The sequence below is a fragment of the Euwallacea similis genome, chromosome 37 (genome assembly GCF_039881205.1).
Source record: "Euwallacea similis isolate ESF13 chromosome 37, ESF131.1, whole genome shotgun sequence".
In the NCBI taxonomy this organism is placed as follows: Eukaryota; Metazoa; Arthropoda; class Insecta; order Coleoptera; family Curculionidae; genus Euwallacea; species Euwallacea similis.
The window spans coordinates 150,376-169,719 of record NC_089645.1 but is presented as its reverse complement, the minus strand read 5'-3'; the positions used below and the strand labels follow the sequence as shown (position 1 = coordinate 169,719).

Sequence of the window (19,344 nt, the reverse complement as noted above, 5' to 3'; positions counted from 1 at the left end):
CTTTATTTAAAATTTCAGAAAATAATTATTGAAGTAAGTATATTTCACTGAATCTTCTGACAATTTGGTGAAGGAACAATTTCTTTAAATCCTAAGAATTAATTTTTTTGTGTCGTCAAATCGATTTGATACTCAATTAAGGAAGAATTAAAATGATCTCTGGCTATTAGCTTGTTAGATTATTTTTCTTTTCCGAGAATTTCACACTGCCACATGTCACTTTCACTTAAATTTTAAGAAAATGAATGTAGTATATTTCACCGTTCTCCTGACAATTTGGTTTGATGAGGAATTTAGTTGGACCTCTCCGTTTTGATTTCCGACAGTAAAGCTTATTTTATTATTATTATATCTTTGTTATTTATATTGTAGTTGTAGGCTCGGCGCGCAGTATAGAATAATACATATTCCCCGCAAAACTCTTTGTTTTGCTAGTCTCCTCACTCGCATTTGTGGTGAGTACGCAGCGAAGGGACTTTTAAAAACAGGAAAATCAGATCAGGGGCAAGAAAATTCCAGCTTTTAAACGAATTTAAAATTTATTATTCAAGTTGATTACCTTACAAATCTATAGAAAGTTTGTCTAACTTAATTTTCAACAAATTTCAATTAACCTACAATCATTTACAATATATTTATAATAGAGATATTGAAGTAACAGGTCATGGAAGAAGCATGTAAATCTGGCGCTAAGAAGCCAATATTGCTTAGATATCTGATGAATCTATTCAACAGAAGTAACAAACAATTAGGGCTAAATAGAGTATGTTTAGGAGGTTCCCAAAGACACCTAAATTTAAAGGCAATATTAAAGATAATTACATCTACATTTTAAAGAGTATTACATCAAGTTTAAAGCTTTGATAATGGAATAATTGCACATAAAAGTTCACAATTGACTTCAGCTATTCTCATAGGATTGCTTATTACGAAAGACCCCTTTTAATTCAGAATTTCCAGAAACGCCATGGGAATTTTGCCAATTATGCCAGTTGTAGCTATTTCTCCCCATCCATAATCGTCACCAGGCTTATATTCGACTGTGATTATCTAAAAGAAAACTTAATATGAAATAATACAGTATAAAGAAAGTAAAAGAGTAAATTACTTCATTAGCTTTTACGCTCAGTTCATCGGTATCTTTGGCTTCATAATCGAACAGGACTTTGGCCTTCTTTCCGTCACTATTGTCACATGACTCTTCACTAATGGTAAATGTGGAGGTGTTTGGGGCAGTGCTACAGGCTAAACTAAGATCAAATATAAGTATAAGCTAAACGAAACGAAAACGGGGTTAAGGATGCGAAAATAAAACTATAAGCTAAATAACTATTGTTCAGTGTTTTGGGAAGACTTAATGGGAACAGAGGTAAATGATTCGTCATATTTATTTGAAGCCAGAGGCTCCAAATCCTCGCTATTAAGACGTAACATTGGACTCGGTTGACGAGAGCTGAAAAATATTGAGATGAAACTACTGAGAGACACAAAGCAGGGTTGAAATTGTGACATTTATGAATTAAATAATTGGGAAATCACTTTTCCTTACCTTGATAGTTCTCGCTGTAAGTCTGTCATAATCGTTGTACATTGAGAGTAGAATCGAACCTGCATATCAACAAACTCATACAAGCACCTCAAGTGCGCTGCATGAGAGGAACTGAGTCCCTCTAGTAAAAGTTTTGTAATTTCAGTTTGTCGGTCGAATTCAGACTGGGCAATTCTCAAGTCTCTTTCCGCCTGTAAAAAGCGAAGAAATAATATTTTGCTGATTGAAAATGAACTACGATTTTCGCATTTTTTAATACCTGTTCCAAAAGGATTTCTGGAGGTACCTCCTCTTTTCCCTTTGCAGCATGTAATAAATTAAGTTTGTGAAATTAAATTAGATAAAAATGAGAGTTAAAATTGCCTTAAGACAAGAAAATAGATCGGACTTACATTGCTTTGTCCTAACATACTGCGTGCTTTTCTGACGCGGTTTTTACACGCATCTAGATCTAATCTAAAGGAAATATCAAAATTTGGCATCTTTTCTGATAAGCTGGAAAACATTTTTTTTAAAATAACCTACCTCTTCAATTCTAAAATGCTCTGCTCCTTCAAAATAGCCTTCATTTCTGTATCCAAAAACTTCCTCAATGGTTGTGTGTAACACATACCCGCAGACCCAATAAAATCCCTCTCTGTTTGCCCCAATTTTTGCTCCCATTGCCCTACTTTAATCAATGCACTTCCATATGCAGTGCCAGGCCCCAAACATGTGCCTGCTTCAACCATGTCAAGTCCTTTAAAGACTATTCTTAGTAATAACATTAAGAAAGAAATAAGGTAACTGACCCATGTACTCCAAGTTAGTCAACCTTGAGGGACGCTGCTTTTCTATCTTCTCATACACAAAATCCTCAATTCGAATTCCTGGATTTGGGACCAAAATTGCCTCAACATCTTTGGCAAGTTTTTCTGTGTACTTCCGAGTGCATTCAGCTCGTTCACAAAGGTTCTCAAAATGGGCATCTAGCTCAGTTTTCTCAGATTTGCCCAATTTCTCTTCAGTAAACTGCAATTTCTTCAGTTTTAAAATTGAAATGATGGAAGCTAATGTAAGGTGATTGGAAACAGTGGCTCTGAATATAACATAGCAATCAGGGAGGCTAAGAAGGAGTTCTGGAAATGGTTTTGTGATGACATTACAGATTTGTCAAGCATGGGTCAAAATACATAAGATCTTATTAGGTCAATAAAACAAATTGGTAATTCTCACAAAACTTCTGAATTAGTTCTTCGAAATAATCATTATCATCGCATATTGTGCCACTCAACGGAGGTACATTACAGCAGATCTTCCAGAAAGCAGTTTCAAACCCCTTCCGGATAAATCTAATCTAATCCAATGTGAGTTTTACCTGTACTACTCTACTTAAGGCCGTACCGGCGTCTTTTACAATGTTTTTAAAGTTGAAATCCATTTAAATGTATTTACAATTAATGAAATTTTATAATATAAAGTTAATTTCTTTGGTATTGTCCAAATTTTGAATTGATTTTTTGTATTGATTAAAAAACAAGTAGTGAATTGACAGCCGTCAATGTCAGAGAAGTATGAATTTTCTTTCCAAGCGCCCAATGTGGATATGTGGCAATGCCGAGTGAATTTCGCAAAGCCACCATTTTATGCTAACGTGTTTTTACATGAAATTTATTTAAAATTTTCTAAAATAATGTATTTCCAGGCTGTGATAGCCTCACAATAAAAAAGCAATATTTCGTACAGTCAAAAACAAATAATTTGCTACGAATGTAAAGGTTTATTGAATCATAAATATACATGTACCTATTTAAAATTGAGTTCTATATTTCTTCATTTCCACCATAATAAGATGTATATTAACTAATTGTGATCTAACATTGGGAGCTAATAATTTATGAAATCTGTGATAATATTGCACGAATTGTGTTAATGCTAATTGGAGTAAACTGGCCCCGGTAACGAGACTCGGAAACGAAAGCAACACCTCCCGATTCAAATCCTCTAAAGACTTTTTCCAATTCTGCGTGAAATTCGTGACGATATCCAGTGATTTTGATTCGAGCGTCTTTAACTCGTCCAATTTGGAATGTTCGAAATAATACTCGCACTCTTTGACATATTGGATTAACTCTCCAAAATGGGGGAATAAAATTTGTTCAGCATATTCCCCACTCTTAGCAGCAAGCCGAGACTTGAAAGTTTCAGCTTCTTTGCAATTATCCCTAGTCCTTTCCATTATAATGCTAAGTATCATGTCATAATTGTTAATGAGGAAAATTAGTTGATCTTTACGTTCAGTGAATACTCCTGCCATTCGGAATATAAACATTTCAACTTCCTCTTGCATTTCTGCTAGAAGTTTCGTTACTAGCTCGTTGGGAAAATTCTCACTGATGCCCACAATTGCGGCGCTAAATTCCGCATATCTGCGAGCGATCTACAAAATCTATCATATGATACATGGCAAAATGGTTCAATAATTCTTACATAATGTGGCCCTTTCTCCAGGTTAAATTTAGTTACATCGCAGTCTCGTATACTGTTGATGTTTAAACGCGCTATGTACTCGAATCTAGTGAGTAATAATTTTTCTAATTCGTCCCAGTGCTGGTCTAAAGCAGGGACGCATCTTTTGTGACACATTAATTTATATCTGAGGACCAAGTGGAAACATAGGAATACTGCTATTGAGTCATAGCAATTTGTTAGATAATGGTCTAGATTTTTCTGCAAATGAAAATAAACAAAACCATTAAATGATAGAGGTGGAAATACATGTTCTTTCACTAATACTTTTAAAATTACTGAATACCATGCAGTTTTTTGTTTCATTTAGAATTTATTTTCTTACCTGGAGCATCTCCAAGGTCTTCCCCATGATGGTATAAAAAAACCCTATGGCCTCTTCATTTTTCAACCCAAAAAACTCACATACAAACAAATACTCCCTGCATGCATTGTCCACTAAGGCATATTGGATACTTCTGAATATTGCCTCATAAGAATACTAAAAATACATGATTTTGTATCTCTTTTAAGCCCTCTGGTAAAACAATTACTTTGTTTTTTGTCTCTGCATGAGGCACTATAATGGGAGCCTCAAGTTGTTGGGCTAAAACATCCCCTCGATTCCCAATAGTAAAAACTGTAGCCTTATTTTTCAAGCTCTTATTAAACAAGCTCCTGGTGGCTGTATCTTCAATACCCATTAAATCATCTTTAGTGGGACTTTCCTCATATGATAACTTCATCACTCGCCCCTCATAAGATTTGAAATAGGACATGTAGATTTTACTTATGGTGTCCACATAGTAACTTGATACTTCTGCAGCCCTGGCCTCCTCATGAATATGAAGAAACCAGAACAGGAATTTATTCTTCAACAAGGCATTTTGTGGAATTTGATAATTTGTCAATGGTTTCTTAAATTTCCCCACTTGTTCAAATAAATAGCTTCGGATTTTGGACATGGCCTTAGTTCTGAGCATTCCAAGGACCTCACTGACATCTTGACAAGCCTTGATCTCTTTAGAGTCCTTGCCAGTTTGTTCCTTAATGAATCCAATTTTATGATTGAGGATGTGAAGTTGCGCAATAAACTTTTGGTCATTTACTGGTAAGTCTAAGATTGATATAATAAGTGTTTCCGGGACAGATATGTCATCAATAAACTGGCTTAATTGGCCTCGAATGGCCTGTCTGTTAGTCAATTCTTGGCTCATTGAAATTGACTTTCTTTGCAATGTAACAATCTCTTTGTTGATGGACCCCAAGTCATTTTGAAACTTCACCAGCATGTTTTCCATTCTCTCTAGTATAGAGTCACAGGATTTTATTTGAACGTGCAGACTAGCTATGTTTCGGCTCTCCTCTAGATACACTTTTTCAGTCTCTTCCTTAGTAACGAAGAGTTCATTTTCGATTTCTTTGGAGTAGTCTCTTAGGTCAGTGAAGGTGTTCAATATTTCTTGAACCACATGATCACTACTAGGCATCTCTTCTTTGTTTGTGGGGCTTGATATTTGTACGTATTCGTTTTTAGTAGTCATTTTTTATGAAATTATGTGAAGAACACTAAATACCTTTAAGTTTGAAACCAACACATATTGACGTGGGGCTCATATTGACATATTGGCGTGGCCTTCCTGCAGCGACGGCGAAGCGCCGTTGCCATTCTGTGGTGTCCATAGTTCACTTGGGTTTTCATATATATACACGAAACTTTAAATTTAGCATCTGTCAAATTTTTGACATCACTTTAACAGACTAAAATCTGTTGTTCTAACCTGATTTATACTCGAACTTAAAAGTGTAGTTTATGAAGGCGGTGTAATTCTGGTATTAACGTATTTGACATTTGACTTGACATGGATAACGTCATTAGTCTTTCTCTCTCTATTACATAGGTATAAGATTTTCTTCACTGTCTAGTCTTTCTTTCATTTGTCTCCATCAAAATGGTAGGTTTGCAGAAAATGTTCTCAAAAAATCTTTAAATTCTTTCAATATTTCCTCAATCTTAACTACAGATTGTTGCTAAATTAACTCAAAAAGCATGAACGAATCCACTCAACTCAAATTTGTAACTATTTTCCCTACTTTCAACGAGATGATTACAAAAATTCAATTTCAAAACATTAGTTGATCTCAGCTATGTTTTGCTTTTTTCCAGTCGCTGGTCATTCCAGAGAAATTTCAACACATTCTCCGTATTCTTGGAACCAACATCGATGGTAAGAGGAAGGTGATGTTTGCCTTAACTGCTATCAAAGGAGTTGGAAGGCGGTACTCCAATATTGTCTTGAAAAAGGCAGATGTTGATCTGGACAAAAGGGCCGGCGAGTGCTCCGATGAGGAAGTAGAAAAGATTATCACAATTATGTCTAATCCTAGGCAATACAAAATTCCCGATTGGTTCCTTAATAGACAAAAGGATATAGTTGATGGAAAGTATAATCAGGTGAGTACCTTACAATAGTGTAAAGGCGAATCCACAAATGCAGGCTTCGTTGAATCTGGAGAAATTGTTATTTGGCGAATTATTCTTTGTGTTGGTGACTTATAGCCAATCTATTTCTTAAATAAGTTTCAATATCATATCCAACAGATTTATTTTCTGCAGCAAATAGTGTAAATTTGGGATTTTTAGCATATGCACAAAAGCAGATAAAATGGGTGTAAAATAAACAATACAGATACAAAGTGGAAATTTGTAAGCAAGTCTGCTTTGTGGTTGTCTCACTGGTTGCAATTGAATGTTCGATAAAAAAAGGAATTGAGCATAAATTGTCACAAAAAATATGTTTACTTTGGCTCATCATTTGAAATCAAATCTAATTTTTTTGCATAATGTCTTCAATTGTTTGCTTTATTTTATAGCTTCTAGTCAAATTTATTTCTATCTGTAATAATTGATTGCAACCAGTAGAATGGCAACAGAGCAGATTTACTTGAAAATTTCCATATTGTTTCTATGACTACTTATTTCAAACTAAAAATCCCAAGCTCAAAAACATTGTTTTTTAATAGTATGTAGGCACAATTAACGTCCAGTTTGTTTCCACAAATGATCCTTCTGGGTGGTAGATTGTGCAAAAGAATAGTGCAATGGGATATTAAATTTACTGTACAGCACCTTATGTGCTTATTGGGTTCTTCTATATTGCTACACATAATTTGCTTTGTTTGAAATCAGATATATTGTACATTTATGTTCTTTCTGTTTTTAATTGAGTTTGATATTAAGTAAACAATATATGTAAATCCCTCTTTCTCTCTCAACTTTCCCGCAAGTTAGATAGGTAAATGTGCAAGCTCTTTAATTTGTTCTAGCTCACATCTTCCTCATTGGACTCAAAACTTCGTGAAGATTTGGAACGCATGAAGAAGATCCGTGCCCACAGAGGTATGAGACACTATTGGGGTCTCCGTGTTCGTGGTCAACACACCAAAACCACTGGACGTCGTGGACGCACTGTAGGTGTATCCAAAAAGAAATAAAAACATTTTGTTACACGTGTTAATAAAACACGCGTAAAAAATTTATACGTGTGTTTTATTAACACATTAATTAATTGTGTGTTTCATTTTTCCCAAAATGGGATGAAATTAAAATCCCTAACAATTTTACAGTGAAGCTATTTCCTTGCATCACAAAGCTTAATGACGTTTCCATAAATGGTACCACCACAAATAAATGCAATGATTTTTGTTTCAAATTTGTTAATTTTTGAAATAATACCACTTTACATTTAATTGCTTATTCATAATTTTTTTGACTGATTCTGAATTTTTAATAAACTTATATGGTAGTCACTTCAAAAATTTTAGGAAAACGAGGACGTGGTTAAACTTATTTTTAATTTAGATTGATGAGATAAATTTATCTGACTGTTGTTCAATTAAAGTCTTTTAGTGGTTCATCATTAAAGTAAAACAAAATAAGTTCATAATATTAATTTTATTTATAAAAAAATACATTTTCACCTTTTTTATTTTAGTTATTGCAACTAAAATCTAATATTTGAATCAATCAATTTGTGGTAGTGCAATACTACAAACATTTTGTAAACCATAAAAAATTCTAAAAAACAGATCCTAATAACATTAAACATTATTGTAAAACAATCTAGTTATGTATTAATAACTGACAAATCAATCTTTATGTACAAAAAGTAAAAAACTAACTAATAATACTTACAGTTGTATTATACAAAAATGGCAAATTTCAGTGGTCACTAATTGCGAACTGCGGCTTCTCCTCGAGCTTGCCCGTAATCGTCAATGTCATCTAAATAGTCAGTTAAGCAAAGAAAATTAATAGACTCACTTACTCACCATCGCCTTCTTCTTCCCGCTGAAGATCTTTGTAATCCTGCTCATCATGTTTTTTACTATCAGCATTAACCTGGTTCCTTTGATCACCATTTAAATTCTGTTTCACCCCTTCATCAGCAAACCCAAGCCCCAGATTATTAAACCCATCAAACTCTTCCTGGGCTGCATTATCCTTTTCAGGATCATCAGCTTGAAAACAAAAAAAAAACAACACTGCAACCCAAATTATGCAAAACAAAATATGCCAACCTTTTTCTGGCTTTTTCAAAACCTCCAATTGTGGCTGTTCATTTTGGTTCTCCCTGTTTTCTGGTGGCTCAACTACACCTTGAGGAGGCTTCAAATTCACCTCTTTTTTCACAGTTTCTGGTGTCACACTTGGTTGAAGCAGAGGCAGAGCCCCATTTAAAGCTGCTGAAGATACTTTTGGGCCTGCCTTAGTAGAACTGCTGGGATTCTCAGCCATTTTCAAAGCAGGAAGATTTAAAACTGCTTTTTCTGAGGGTTTGATGGTTTCACTTCGTATTGGTATTAAAGGGACATTTTCAGATGTCTCTCCACATTTTTTCTAAGTGTTAATATGAGGTAATTTAAGTGTGATTGGTAAGTGAAATAGTTACCCTTAAAGTGTTATATTTTTCATTTAAAATTCGGTATTCTTCAGAATAAAAGTTAATGGTCCTTTGAGATTCAGTTTCGCCAGCTTTTTGCAAATCTTTTTTTAATTCTATATTTTCTAATTCTAATTCTGTGAATTGGCTCTAAAATTAATTTAAGAACCAATAGTATTGCAAAATTAAATCTTATTAAAAAATTACCTTAATGTTTTCTTTGGAGGCTTTGACTTTCTTTAATTCCTCCTCAATTTCTTTTAGTTTTGACTGTAAACTGTTAATTTCCTCTAACTGCTTTTTTTGCGTACCTCCACTGTCTTCTTTAAAATCATCAAATTGAGTCTAAAATATTGAATTTTCTTTAAAATTACATTACAAGAAACTAAGAAACAAACTAAATACCTGCAGTAACTTGTAATGTTGGTTTAGTGAATTATACTTCAGCAGGGCATCATTAGTTAACTTTTGCCCTCGATTTTTCTCTTCATTGACTTTCATTTCCCACTCATTTTTATTCTGTTGGTGCTCTGCTTTCTCACTTTTCAAACTTTTTTCTAGTTTCAGCTTATAGTCTGAGATAACTGTTAAAAACAAGAAGCTCAATTGATCATGTAAAGCTATGACTAAACTTTCAACTAGCTAAATCTTTCTCTTTTAATGAGGGGTAAAGTACCCTACCTTGCAACTGTGTAGACAAATTCTCCTGTTGCTGGTGGCATAGAACATTAGCTTTCGAAGCTTCTTCTAACTGAGAAAGGGAGCTGTTGTAACAGGCTATTAGCCCCACTATAACTATAACGGCACAGAGATATAAGAACAGCTTAGTTTTGGGGCCTCGAATCACCCGGGTACTGGACGAGCTTAGACCCATAGAGGCCATCGAGTCAAACTACTTTTAATATTGAAATTTTGCCAAAAACCATTGAACTTCTAACTTTCTCTTTTCCAAAAAATTCTCATTTTTTTTAATGGTTGATGTTTTGACAAATGTGACAAGTGCCAAAATTAATAAATCTTTCAGAACGTTACCAAAGCCACAACATTGTAATATAAAGGATATTTACTTAATTTGAAATTTTTAATAATTTTTTTAATGAAATTGCTTTGCAATACCACAAATCATAGGACAATTAATATTACAAAAAAATAATGTAAACACTTAGACACAATTGCAAAGAAAATTGTTATGGTTTGGAAGAAAAGATCGGTCATATATTTAGCGCACACTGAATGACGACACATTGACGTAATTCTGATAGCAAATAAACAAAGTTGATTGACCGACTCCGATTATCTGCCTATCCTTTTTCCCCTTAAATAATCACTATCTCTTTTCCTCCTCATCTTTTGTTTTCAACGTACTTCTTGTCAACTGTCACAAATAAAACCAATTCCCCTAGAAAAGCCAGGTAAAAAATCCCTAGGTCTTGTCCAGGTCCAGAGCAAATCCCGTAGGAAGACGACCGTTTTCTAATGATTTTCCTCTGGAAAAACTCATCATAGGAGTGAAAAACACTGTCATATTGGTCATTGTGAATTTACCTCCGCATTGTGTGCTCAAGTAGCTGAATTTCTACGAAAAATCTCGTCAGTGCGTCCCGTTCCAACACGCCTTTTGGTCAGGTGTCTCTCGCGAAGAATGGACTGACTGAGCTTCAAAACAAGAAATCCGGCTGCTGCTGGAAAAAGGAATCCTCCCCTGGTCAAATCCAACCTCTTTTTGGATGGATGTAATCGTGGAACTGCCCTAAGAAATCACATGGGTGAGTTATGGTAAATAATATTCTGCAAGGTTCTGGGAAACATGGTGATCTAAACATTGCAACTACACAGTTTTTAATTAATTTTTGCATCATTTGCCTTGTGAATAATCGCAATTTGTGGTAAAATAGTCGTATTTATGGCTATTATGGTTTAAATTAAGGAGTCAGAGGCATCCTTTCTTTGTAGGAGGCTTTCAATTGCTCAATTCTATTTTAATATGATAATTTGCTCTCAATTATAATCATGTTAGGTGTGAGTTATTATAACGTTTAATTCGTTTATCTGTTTATTATGCTTGAAATTTCATTGCAATAGTGGAATTATGTGGAATTCCTTTTTTATTATTTATTTTTTTTAATTTTAAATATTGATATTGAAGATAAAAGTGCATATGGACCAATATTACTTCCTTGACCTTGTGTTAATACCAAATTGAGATCGTAAGTCTACAAAATGAGTAAATGAGTTGCTTAATAATAAAAATGTGATGTGGTTTATTTGTGCATTTCTTGACAATTGGTGAATGGACAATACGGCTGTTTCAAGAATTGATGATAATGGCAAGGAAGTTGATTGGAAGCGGTTTGATATTTCAATTTACTATAGTCAAATAATTACATATAGGATTTCAACAAAGTATTAAAAAAAAGTTGTACTCTCCACAAAATTTGTTCATTTTTTCCGGACAAATTGGCGAATGAACATGGAGACAAAGTCGCGTGGCGCAGAATTTAAATATATACAATTCTATGAAATGTGTAAATGGAAACAGCATAGAATATTTATAATTTAGAAATAAAGAATCCTAAAAAATTGAATAATATGTCTTTCCACGTTAGCTGGGGACTACTCAAAGGCGACCCCAATAAAGTGGCAGAAATTAACGTTCACTCGAATACGTATGATAGGCCTGATGACCTTGTCATGCCGAACAAACGGGGGGGCATATCTCTACGATGGTTCTGGCACCAGCGAGTACTCAGGAGGTGCTTAGAATCGTGTGTCGCCCCGAACGAGTACTCAACGGGGATGAATAATATTCCAGTGTACGTTTCAAAATGCGTGGATGAGGTAGTCAGTAGATAAAAATAAACTAGATATCAATAAGTGTGTTGTTGAGCTTTTTTTTATTTATCAAGAACATTTGATATGGTAAGTGACCAGCTATTAATAACAATACTTGGGCAATATAGCCTGATGGAATTGTGTGAAACTGCGGAGGAGATCCCAGGCGGTATTTTTGGCGGGGGAGGATCGTCGGAGGGTCCCACCCGCAGGGTTCGATTATGAGCCTGGTGCTCTTTCTGTTATGTGTTAACGGTCTTCGTGTGATATTTCGGAGATCTTCTAGGTCGGCCAAGAAATTTTTCTACAAAAATGTTCCATGCTGATGTGAAACTATTCCGCTATCAGTGAGATAAAGTAGTTATTAAGTTTTAAATAAAGATTTGCCTATGACTCTATTTCCATAAAAACTATCCTATTAAATTATCCCGTTAAAACTGATCCAAAAACAATAAAGCGCATCGAAGGCCAAGTAAAATTTTTACATTCAAATAAAAACTGCCTGTTGGTTATTTCACTTTAACTCATATTAAGTGTTGATGTCTTTGCTTAATGGTCAGTAGGAGTTGTAACATACTCAATTCGATTTTCTTTTTATTTTTTAGGTTTTCATTGAAACGCACCAATACGACATGGCGCGAAAAGGCGAGTCTATTCGCACCATCAATGTGGCAGTCGTCGGCCTGTCGGGCGTAGAAAGGGATAAGGGACACGCAGGCGTGGGCAAATCCTGCCTTTGCAATCGCTTCATCCGGCCTCACGCCGAAGACTACAACATTGACCACATTTCCGTCTTGAGCCAGACCGACTTCAGTGGTCGGGTGGTCAACAATGACCATTTTCTCTATTGGGGCGAGGCCATCAAGTCCTTGGACGACGGAACGGACTACCAGTTCAGTCTAATTGAGCAGACTGAATTTATAGACGATGCCTCTTTTCAGCCGTTCAAAGGAGGTAAGATGGAACCTTACGTTAAGCGTTGCACGGCCACTAAAATTTCCTCCGCCGAGAAACTCATGTACATTTGTAAGAATCAGTTGGGGATCGAGAAGGAATATGAGCAGAAGGTGTTGCCAGATGGTCGGATGAACATAGACGGATTTGTATGCGTGTTTGACGTCAGTGTGGTGCCCAGCAGGAGTGTGGAGAAGCAAGTGGATTTTTGCGCTGCAATTCTGAACAATATTATGAAGACTAAAAAACCAGTGGTGGTGGTCACCACAAAGAACGACGAAGCTAATGATATGTACGTGAGAGAGGTGCACAGACTGGTCCAGAGAAGCGAGTACAAAGGGAACATTCCTCTGCTGGAGAGCTCCGCTCATGAAAACGTCAATATCGACATAGGCTTTTTGCTATTAGCTCAGATTATTGATAAAACCAAAGTGAGATTAAAAATCCCTTCATATGGAGAAGCCGCACTGGCCCGAAAAGAAATCATGGATGTTGCCAGCGAAGCTTTCATGCGGCTCATAAGAATTCACGTCACTGACTGCCACGCTCTATGGTCGCAGACCCAGAAAAAATTAAACAGCCACAAAGAATGGGTGCATTTCGTGCAACTTTTCGGCTTAGATGGCACGCAGCGATTGTTTAAACGACACATAAAAAAACTAAAAGACGAAAACATGGCCAAACAAGTTGCCAGATACATGGAAATGCTTCCGGATGTTTTACACGACCTCATTCCGGGCTTCAACACCTTGCAAGACACAGATTGGCAAAGCATTCAACAATACATAAAAAATCACCCCAATTTCTCGCAGTATTTCTTCGAAAGACCTGAGGATATGCCTTGGTCCGAATGTGTGGGCTCAGATAGTGACGAGACACGAATCCCCTTCGATGTTTTAGATACCAGCGACGCAGAAACAGTGTTCAAAAACCATATTAACGTGTTACAGCAAGAGCAAAAGCGACTGGAGTATAAAAAGCATTTTAAGCAGCTTTTAGAGGACACTGGTTACGTAACCCCTGGGAAACACTTGAGTGAAGTGCGAGTGTTGTTCATGGGAAGAGAATGCTTTGAGGCCTTGTCTGAACATGATTGTCAACAGATTTATGACGCGCATCAACGCGAGTTAATTGAGAACGCTAAACACAACTTTCAGGAGTTGCTTTTAGAGCATGCAGATTTGTTTTATCACTTCAAAAGTATAGTTCCTACCGGAACAATTACTCAGGATGACATTAAAGAGGTCACTGACACCCTCCAAGAAGATTTTAGATACAAAATCTTGGACCGATTAGACCAAGACCGGAAATTAACCTTATTCCAGCATTTAGGCTTTGTTCACTACCCAATAAGAGAGCATTGCCCTGCTTTCCCTAATTGCATGGACTCTTTAATTGAGCGCATTTTAGCTTCCAAAGCACATAGGCCTTCTTCTTGGAATCACAGCAATCAATGGCTAATGAGCTCCGACAATAATCAGTTAAATTTGATCATTTTGGGTTTGAACAATTTGGCCGACAATTTAGCTTCAAAGATCAGAGCGCAGTGCGACGATGACGAGTACGAGATTGATTGCCAGTTTTATAGTCTTGATTACAGGATTATTAGCGGAGATGTGAGTTTGCCGCATAATAGCTTCAAAACTACAGACTTCGTCCCTCATGGTAGTTTTTGCGTATATTCCAACGCTGAGTCTTTCGAATACATTCGAGAGAGTTTGGAAAAGAAGTTGCTGTCAAATTTGGAGCAGGATGACAAATTGCCCTTTCAGGGTTTGCCGATAGTGCTAGTGTATTTACAAGACGCAGCTACAGACGAGAAGGAAGGGTTAAAGTTGAAGGAGGATGGGCAAAATTTAGCGGACTCTCTTCAATGCCCTTTTATGGACGTGTCTCTAGATCAAATTTCTGAAGAACAACTAGTCTCTGATGCACTTCATCAGCTAGTTCAAAGTATTCAACATAGAGCAGGATTTCTCAATATCAATCAATCAGTAATAGAGTGTGTAGAACCCGATATTAGGGTAATAATGTGTATGTTCTGTGGAGACCCCTATTCTGTGGAAAACGTCTTGTCCCCCCTACTAAATCATCAACTATGTTTCTTATCATCCCCCCATAGTGTCATTCTGGAAACATTTTTAGGGGACTCAAAAAGGAAAGTCGAAGTTATAGTATCTTCCTTCCATGGGGCTAACGCTTTTCGTGACGAACTAGTACATGGGTTTATACTAGTTTATTCAACAAAAAGAAAAGCATCTCTGGCCACACTCAACGCATTTTCAATGAACATTCCGAATTTGCCCATTCAAATCCTCGCAGTTACCGATTCAGGTAGCGCCACTGCCTTTTTCAATGATGATATGAGCCAAATGTTAATCACTGAAGGCAATGCCACTGCCGATCGCTTGGGGGCACATTTCATGACTTCCGCAGCCTCGATGCAACCCAAAACCGCGTTTTTCACCCCGTTTTTTAAAGAAGTTTGGGAGAAAAAGCCGGAAATTGAACAAGCTTTTCATATGGAGGAACCTTCAGGTTTGGACAGCGGGGAGGGAACTTTAGAGCGCTCCAGATCGATTGGTAGGCATGGACCAATGCCTCCCCCAAGAAATGAAAGTTACTATTTGAAGTTAGGAAATGATGGAAGTGAAAGTGAGAACTATGATTTGAGCGGGCCAGATGATAAGTTGAGCTCGAGCGACCACAGTGATAGGTTTTCGAATATTTATATGTATGGAAGCGAGGGGTCTATGGGAAAGAAGAGACATAATCAGTCAGGTTTGCAGGTTTATCCACCCCCTGCTACTCCCCCAGAACCTGCCCCTCCCGATAACATTGGCCGGTACTCCAAAAAATCCCTAGATGATGTAAACTATGGGGACCCTCCAATGTCCATTCCAGGCAGTGCTTGGAGCAACTATCAGCAGCACGCATTTACCACGGGAAGAAGACACATTCCTGTGTCGAAATCCCGCTCCAAAGGGATTTCCCAAACTCTAAAACAACCAGGCAAATTGAACATGAAAAATTACTCAGCTGTAACCGAGGCAATTGCCCGTATGAACATGAATGATTCCTCAAACTTCGGCAATGCCCCTTTGGCCACCCCTGAACCGGTAGATTTAGGTTGCGAATACGCACAAGTCAAAGACATGGTCAATATGTATCCCGCAGATTCTGAGTACATGTATACAATGGTCCAGGACGCCTTGAGTGGAAAATCGAAATTGCGACAACGTCGCGAAAAGGGCCAGCCCAGCTACTCAGATTCAGATTCTGAATGGTCCAGTTTAGAAAGACGACAAAGAGCTAGTGAGGTTTATAGTAAAGTGAATAGAAAAGGGGGTGGTGGTACTCACAAACGACAAAGAAAAAAGAGAACTGCGATTCCAGTGCAGCCTCCCAGAGTCCCGCAATTAGGGGCTTTTACCATGCCCCCAATGCACTCCCCTTCAGTTGAGGGAGAGGAAAAGGCCACTGAATCGGTTTCGGAGTCTTCTGAAGCGAGTGAGACTGAGCAATTCCCCCCTCCTAACGTTCAAGATATTAGAATGAAGTTTGTGCAAAAGCGAAGCCAAAGCCTCAAGAAGAGACATCCAGATTTGCCAAATAATTTTAACATGCTGAATTCGCTAGATTTGTATACGGGACACAATTCCTATGGATTGATGCAGCACGAGGACGAGTCGAGTTTAGATGTATCTTCCCCCAGGGATAATAATTCCCCGATGTTCGGGGTTTTTCCCAGAATGAAAGAGTCTGATTTTGATAAATTGCTGCGCAAGCGGGAGAAGCAGAAGGCCAAAGATGATTCGAAACTGGAGAAGCGCAGATTAAAGGAGGAAAAGCTGCGCAAGGTGGCGGAGGAAAAAGACCGCAAGCGGCAACAAAAAACTCAAGGCAAGAAGGCAGCTGTGCTGCCCAGCGGCACAGTTTCTAAGTTAACCGACTACATCCAGTCTGACAAAAACTACATTCCGATTTTCATGGAAAAGTGCGTCAGATTTGTCGAGGCCGAAGGCCTCGATTCCGAAGGTATTTATCGTGTGCCTGGAAATCGGGCACATGTCGATCTTTTATTCGTAAAATTTGAGGAAGATTCTAATGTAGACATTCATGAATTGGACATTCCGGTAAACGCAGTGGCTACTGCACTCAAAGACTTCGTCTCCAAGAGGCTGCCACCCTTGTTCGACGAAAACGTTTTAACCGAAATGGAGGAAATCGCGGGCACTAGAATGAAACCCATGGTTACTACCACGGGCAGCATGGAAGTTAAAGCAGACCGAAGCTGCAGACTTCTAGCACTGCGACAAATGCTAGACAAGTTGCCACCAATTAATTTTGCCATACTCAAATTCATGTTCCAGCACTTTCAGCGAGTTACCGAGAACTCGAAACTAAACAACATGGACTCCAAAAATATGGCAATTTGCTGGTGGCCCACGTTGCTCCCCATCGAGTTCAGCGACATGGGTCGCTTCGAACAAATGCGGCCCTACCTCGAAGATATCGTGCAAACCATGATCGATCAGTATCCGTTCCTGTTTTGCGGCAAAGAAGCGTTTGTTATGGTTTAGATGCGATTTTTTAAGCGGTTCCCAATGCCAATAGGAGTAGATTTTTTATATACAACAAGAAGAAGGAATATTTTTTAATGTCAACCCTGTGATGGAGTGATGTATTTTAAATTCGGACTAAAACAATTTGTTATAGTATACCAACGCACAACTTGGTTCTCCGAGGTGTTAAGATCTGTTTTTATAGGTAGAAATTAATAGAGCTCGAGTTGTACCTTGACGAATGTCTTATGATCTTGTCTCGTATCTAAGTCGAGTATATTAGGCAGCCAATAATTATGTCTCTCTTTTGTTAACAAACGGTCTGTGGTTCTTTGTTTTAGTCCCTACAAGTAGGTACGATAATGCATAGTAAATGTATCTTTCCAAAATATCAACGAACGGGCGCTAGAGCCCGCGTCCACTTTTTCTATTTATCGATGTCATGAACTAATGAAAATACGTGTGGTTTCTTAATAGTAAATATTACAAAAAAATACCCAAAGCTTTAACGTTTTTAAATACTTAGCCGTAACTGTAAGGGATGTGTTTATACATCATAATTAAGTAGTTCGGTGTGGGATTCTTTATTTGATGAATGAAGCTGTGCCATAATGCACCAAATTACAACTCTTTTCAAAACAAACACACACATACACACACACACACACGAGACAATAAATGTGATACCACCATCTTTTTAATACTCATTTGCCATTGAAGAGAGAAATATTGGGTGCTACGGTAGGACTGTTGATGAGCAGCTTTAATAGCACTTTTAATAGGAAAATAATACACGTTAGCAGCTGTTTTGAACCGTTAATGTCGCTGTTGTCATGGAAGGTAGTTTATTTGTGGTATTCGTCGTTGTTGAATGTTAGGCCTAAATCGAAAAAGGCTGAATATTGGTATTCTCAGTTAATGTCCAATCTCTATTACAAGGCCAAAAATTACTTGTTTTTGTCAGCTTTAAATTGCCCGAATCTCACATGCACACGTAGCTAGTTGTGGAACGAACTTTTGTGATAATTTTGTGTGTCACATATATTTTGTGTTTTATGAGATTTTTCTATCGTTTGATTGTAAGTAATTCTCACTAATTATTTTAGTTGTTATAGTTTATATGATAATAGCTACACACCTGCGAGCGACTGACTAAGAAAACCATGTCCATTTCTCACATAATATTAATAATAATTGTATTATGTATACTTCATGTAATTTGTGTGCAATTTAACTCTACGTCATTACAGTTTAACATAAAACTATAAGAGTGAAGAAACAATAAATATAATTTTACTTGGATAAAGAAATGTTTTCATAGCACCCGCTTAGGATTTTGGGAATGTTCGTGACTTAACTCTAAACATTTTTCAATGTGTACCATATGTGGATATATTTTAGATCTCTTAAACTAAGGTTTACATCTTAACGTTACTACCTAGGATGTATATATGTAACAAAAATGAACTATGTTTATTTATGCTTTGTATTTATTCAGTATACTCTCCAAACAAGCTTAATGTAATTTTTAATGTTGTTGGATTATTTTGTAAAATTTTTTCATTTATAAATTTGTAATTTTGTTTTTAATAAATAAACTATAAAAACGATCCATATCTTTCCCCTTTCAAATATAATTAAACAACTGGAGCTTGAAGACAAATTTTATGAACGAAACATAAATTATGTAATAAATTGTCAACAAAAACAAAATTAACATACCTTCGGTACACGGTCCCTTGAAAATAAGGTCGATTACCAGTATCTGATCAGGCCTTATAAGACTCATTGAAGGGGAAGGTGATGTTAAAAATGTGTGAATAATGACATGTAAGCTTGTTACATACAAGTTAACAAGGTTTTGCCCTATTTAACCATATCACTATTATCCCTAATCAGATACAGTAAATCGACCTTATTCTTCAGGGATTACTTATGTGAAACGATAGACGTCTTCATCAGGAGGCCTCAAAATACAGAATATTGAAATTGCTGCCCTGGCTGTTCAGTCTTG

The 19,344-nt window shown here is 36.8% G+C and overlaps 5 protein-coding genes across 8 annotated transcripts; 2 read left to right on the top strand and 3 right to left on the bottom strand.

Annotated features, from left to right (window-relative positions):
• Positions 1-520: 520 nt before the first annotated feature.
• EndoB (endophilin-B) lies at positions 521-3,053 on the bottom strand. 4 transcript variants are annotated; one of them, XM_066404902.1, is made up of 8 exons: positions 2,907-3,053; positions 2,341-2,560; positions 2,075-2,288; positions 1,942-2,005; positions 1,809-1,847; positions 1,550-1,740; positions 1,109-1,250; positions 521-1,050 (listed from the first exon to the last, which is right to left on the bottom strand). In XM_066404902.1, exons 1-8 carry the CDS (start codon positions 2,967-2,969, stop codon positions 943-945), a joined length of 1,041 nt encoding a protein of 346 aa, XP_066260999.1. In that variant the 5' UTR covers positions 2,970-3,053; the 3' UTR covers positions 521-942. The 4 variants fall into 4 exon arrangements, with proteins under 4 accessions (XP_066260999.1, XP_066261000.1, XP_066261001.1 ...); XM_066404903.1 differs by lacking the exon at positions 1,809-1,847; XM_066404904.1 differs by lacking the exon at positions 521-1,050 and having other exon boundaries at positions 1,117-1,453.
• A 281-nt stretch (positions 3,054-3,334) lies between these two features.
• Vps52 (vacuolar protein sorting 52) lies at positions 3,335-5,706 on the bottom strand. Its single transcript, XM_066404965.1, has 4 exons — positions 4,591-5,706; positions 4,383-4,538; positions 4,019-4,258; positions 3,335-3,968 (listed from the first exon to the last, which is right to left on the bottom strand). The coding sequence occupies exons 1-4, from the start codon at positions 5,578-5,580 to the stop codon at positions 3,339-3,341; spliced, it is 2,016 nt and encodes a 671-aa protein (XP_066261062.1). The 5' UTR covers positions 5,581-5,706; the 3' UTR covers positions 3,335-3,338.
• Positions 5,707-6,086: 380 nt separating this feature from the next.
• On the top strand, positions 6,087-7,548 carry RpS18 (ribosomal protein S18). The gene is made up of 3 exons (XM_066405038.1): positions 6,087-6,113; positions 6,183-6,491; positions 7,364-7,548. The coding sequence occupies exons 1-3, from the start codon at positions 6,087-6,089 to the stop codon at positions 7,529-7,531; spliced, it is 504 nt and encodes a 167-aa protein (XP_066261135.1). The 3' UTR covers positions 7,532-7,548.
• Positions 7,549-8,181: 633 nt separating this feature from the next.
• On the bottom strand, positions 8,182-9,965 carry LOC136418776 (Golgi integral membrane protein 4-like). Its single transcript, XM_066404971.1, has 7 exons — positions 9,661-9,965; positions 9,385-9,563; positions 9,187-9,324; positions 8,989-9,129; positions 8,618-8,936; positions 8,369-8,557; positions 8,182-8,321 (listed from the first exon to the last, which is right to left on the bottom strand). The coding sequence occupies exons 1-7, from the start codon at positions 9,860-9,862 to the stop codon at positions 8,269-8,271; spliced, it is 1,221 nt and encodes a 406-aa protein (XP_066261068.1). The 5' UTR covers positions 9,863-9,965; the 3' UTR covers positions 8,182-8,268.
• A 404-nt stretch (positions 9,966-10,369) lies between these two features.
• RhoGAPp190 (Rho GTPase-activating protein 190) lies at positions 10,370-18,216 on the top strand. Its single transcript, XM_066405039.1, has 3 exons — positions 10,370-10,514; positions 10,575-10,745; positions 12,417-18,216. Exon 3 carries the CDS (start codon positions 12,444-12,446, stop codon positions 17,346-17,348), a length of 4,905 nt encoding a protein of 1,634 aa, XP_066261136.1. The 5' UTR covers positions 10,370-10,514; positions 10,575-10,745; positions 12,417-12,443; the 3' UTR covers positions 17,349-18,216.
• Positions 18,217-19,344: the final 1,128 nt, after the last annotated feature.

Bases quoted from the DNA above. Each gene is read 5' to 3' on its own strand.
- RhoGAPp190 (XM_066405039.1), top strand. From the start codon at position 12,444: ATGGCGCGAAAAGGCGAGTCTATTCGCACCATCAATGTGGCAGTCGTC.
- Vps52 (XM_066404965.1), bottom strand. From the start codon at position 5,580: ATGACTACTAAAAACGAATACGTACAAATATCAAGCCCCACAAACAAA. The intron at 4,259-4,382 runs GTAAGAAAATAA...TTTCATTTGCAG, and splicing joins AGACCTTGGAGATGCTCCAG to AAAAATCTAGACCATTATCT. The intron at 3,969-4,018 runs GTAAGAATTATT...TAGATTTTGTAG, and splicing joins TGGAGAAAGGGCCACATTAT to ATCGCTCGCAGATATGCGGA.
- EndoB (XM_066404902.1), bottom strand. From the start codon at position 2,969: ATGGATTTCAACTTTAAAAACATTGTAAAAGACGCCGGTACGGCCTTA. The intron at 2,289-2,340 runs GTCAGTTACCTT...TAGTCTTTAAAG, and splicing joins GACTAACTTGGAGTACATGG to GACTTGACATGGTTGAAGCA. The intron at 2,006-2,074 runs GTAGGTTATTTT...TATTTCCTTTAG, and splicing joins AGCATTTTAGAATTGAAGAG to ATTAGATCTAGATGCGTGTA.
- RpS18 (XM_066405038.1), top strand. From the start codon at position 6,087: ATGAACGAATCCACTCAACTCAAATTT. The intron at 6,114-6,182 runs GTAACTATTTTC...AGTTGATCTCAG, and splicing joins AATCCACTCAACTCAAATTT to CTATGTTTTGCTTTTTTCCA. The intron at 6,492-7,363 runs GTGAGTACCTTA...AATTTGTTCTAG, and splicing joins TTGATGGAAAGTATAATCAG to CTCACATCTTCCTCATTGGA.
- LOC136418776 (XM_066404971.1), bottom strand. From the start codon at position 9,862: ATGGCCTCTATGGGTCTAAGCTCGTCCAGTACCCGGGTGATTCGAGGC. The intron at 9,130-9,186 runs GTAATTTTTTAA...AATTAATTTTAG, and splicing joins CCTCCAAAGAAAACATTAAG to AGCCAATTCACAGAATTAGA. The intron at 8,558-8,617 runs GTTGGCATATTT...TTTGTTTTCAAG, and splicing joins TTTGAAAAAGCCAGAAAAAG to CTGATGATCCTGAAAAGGAT.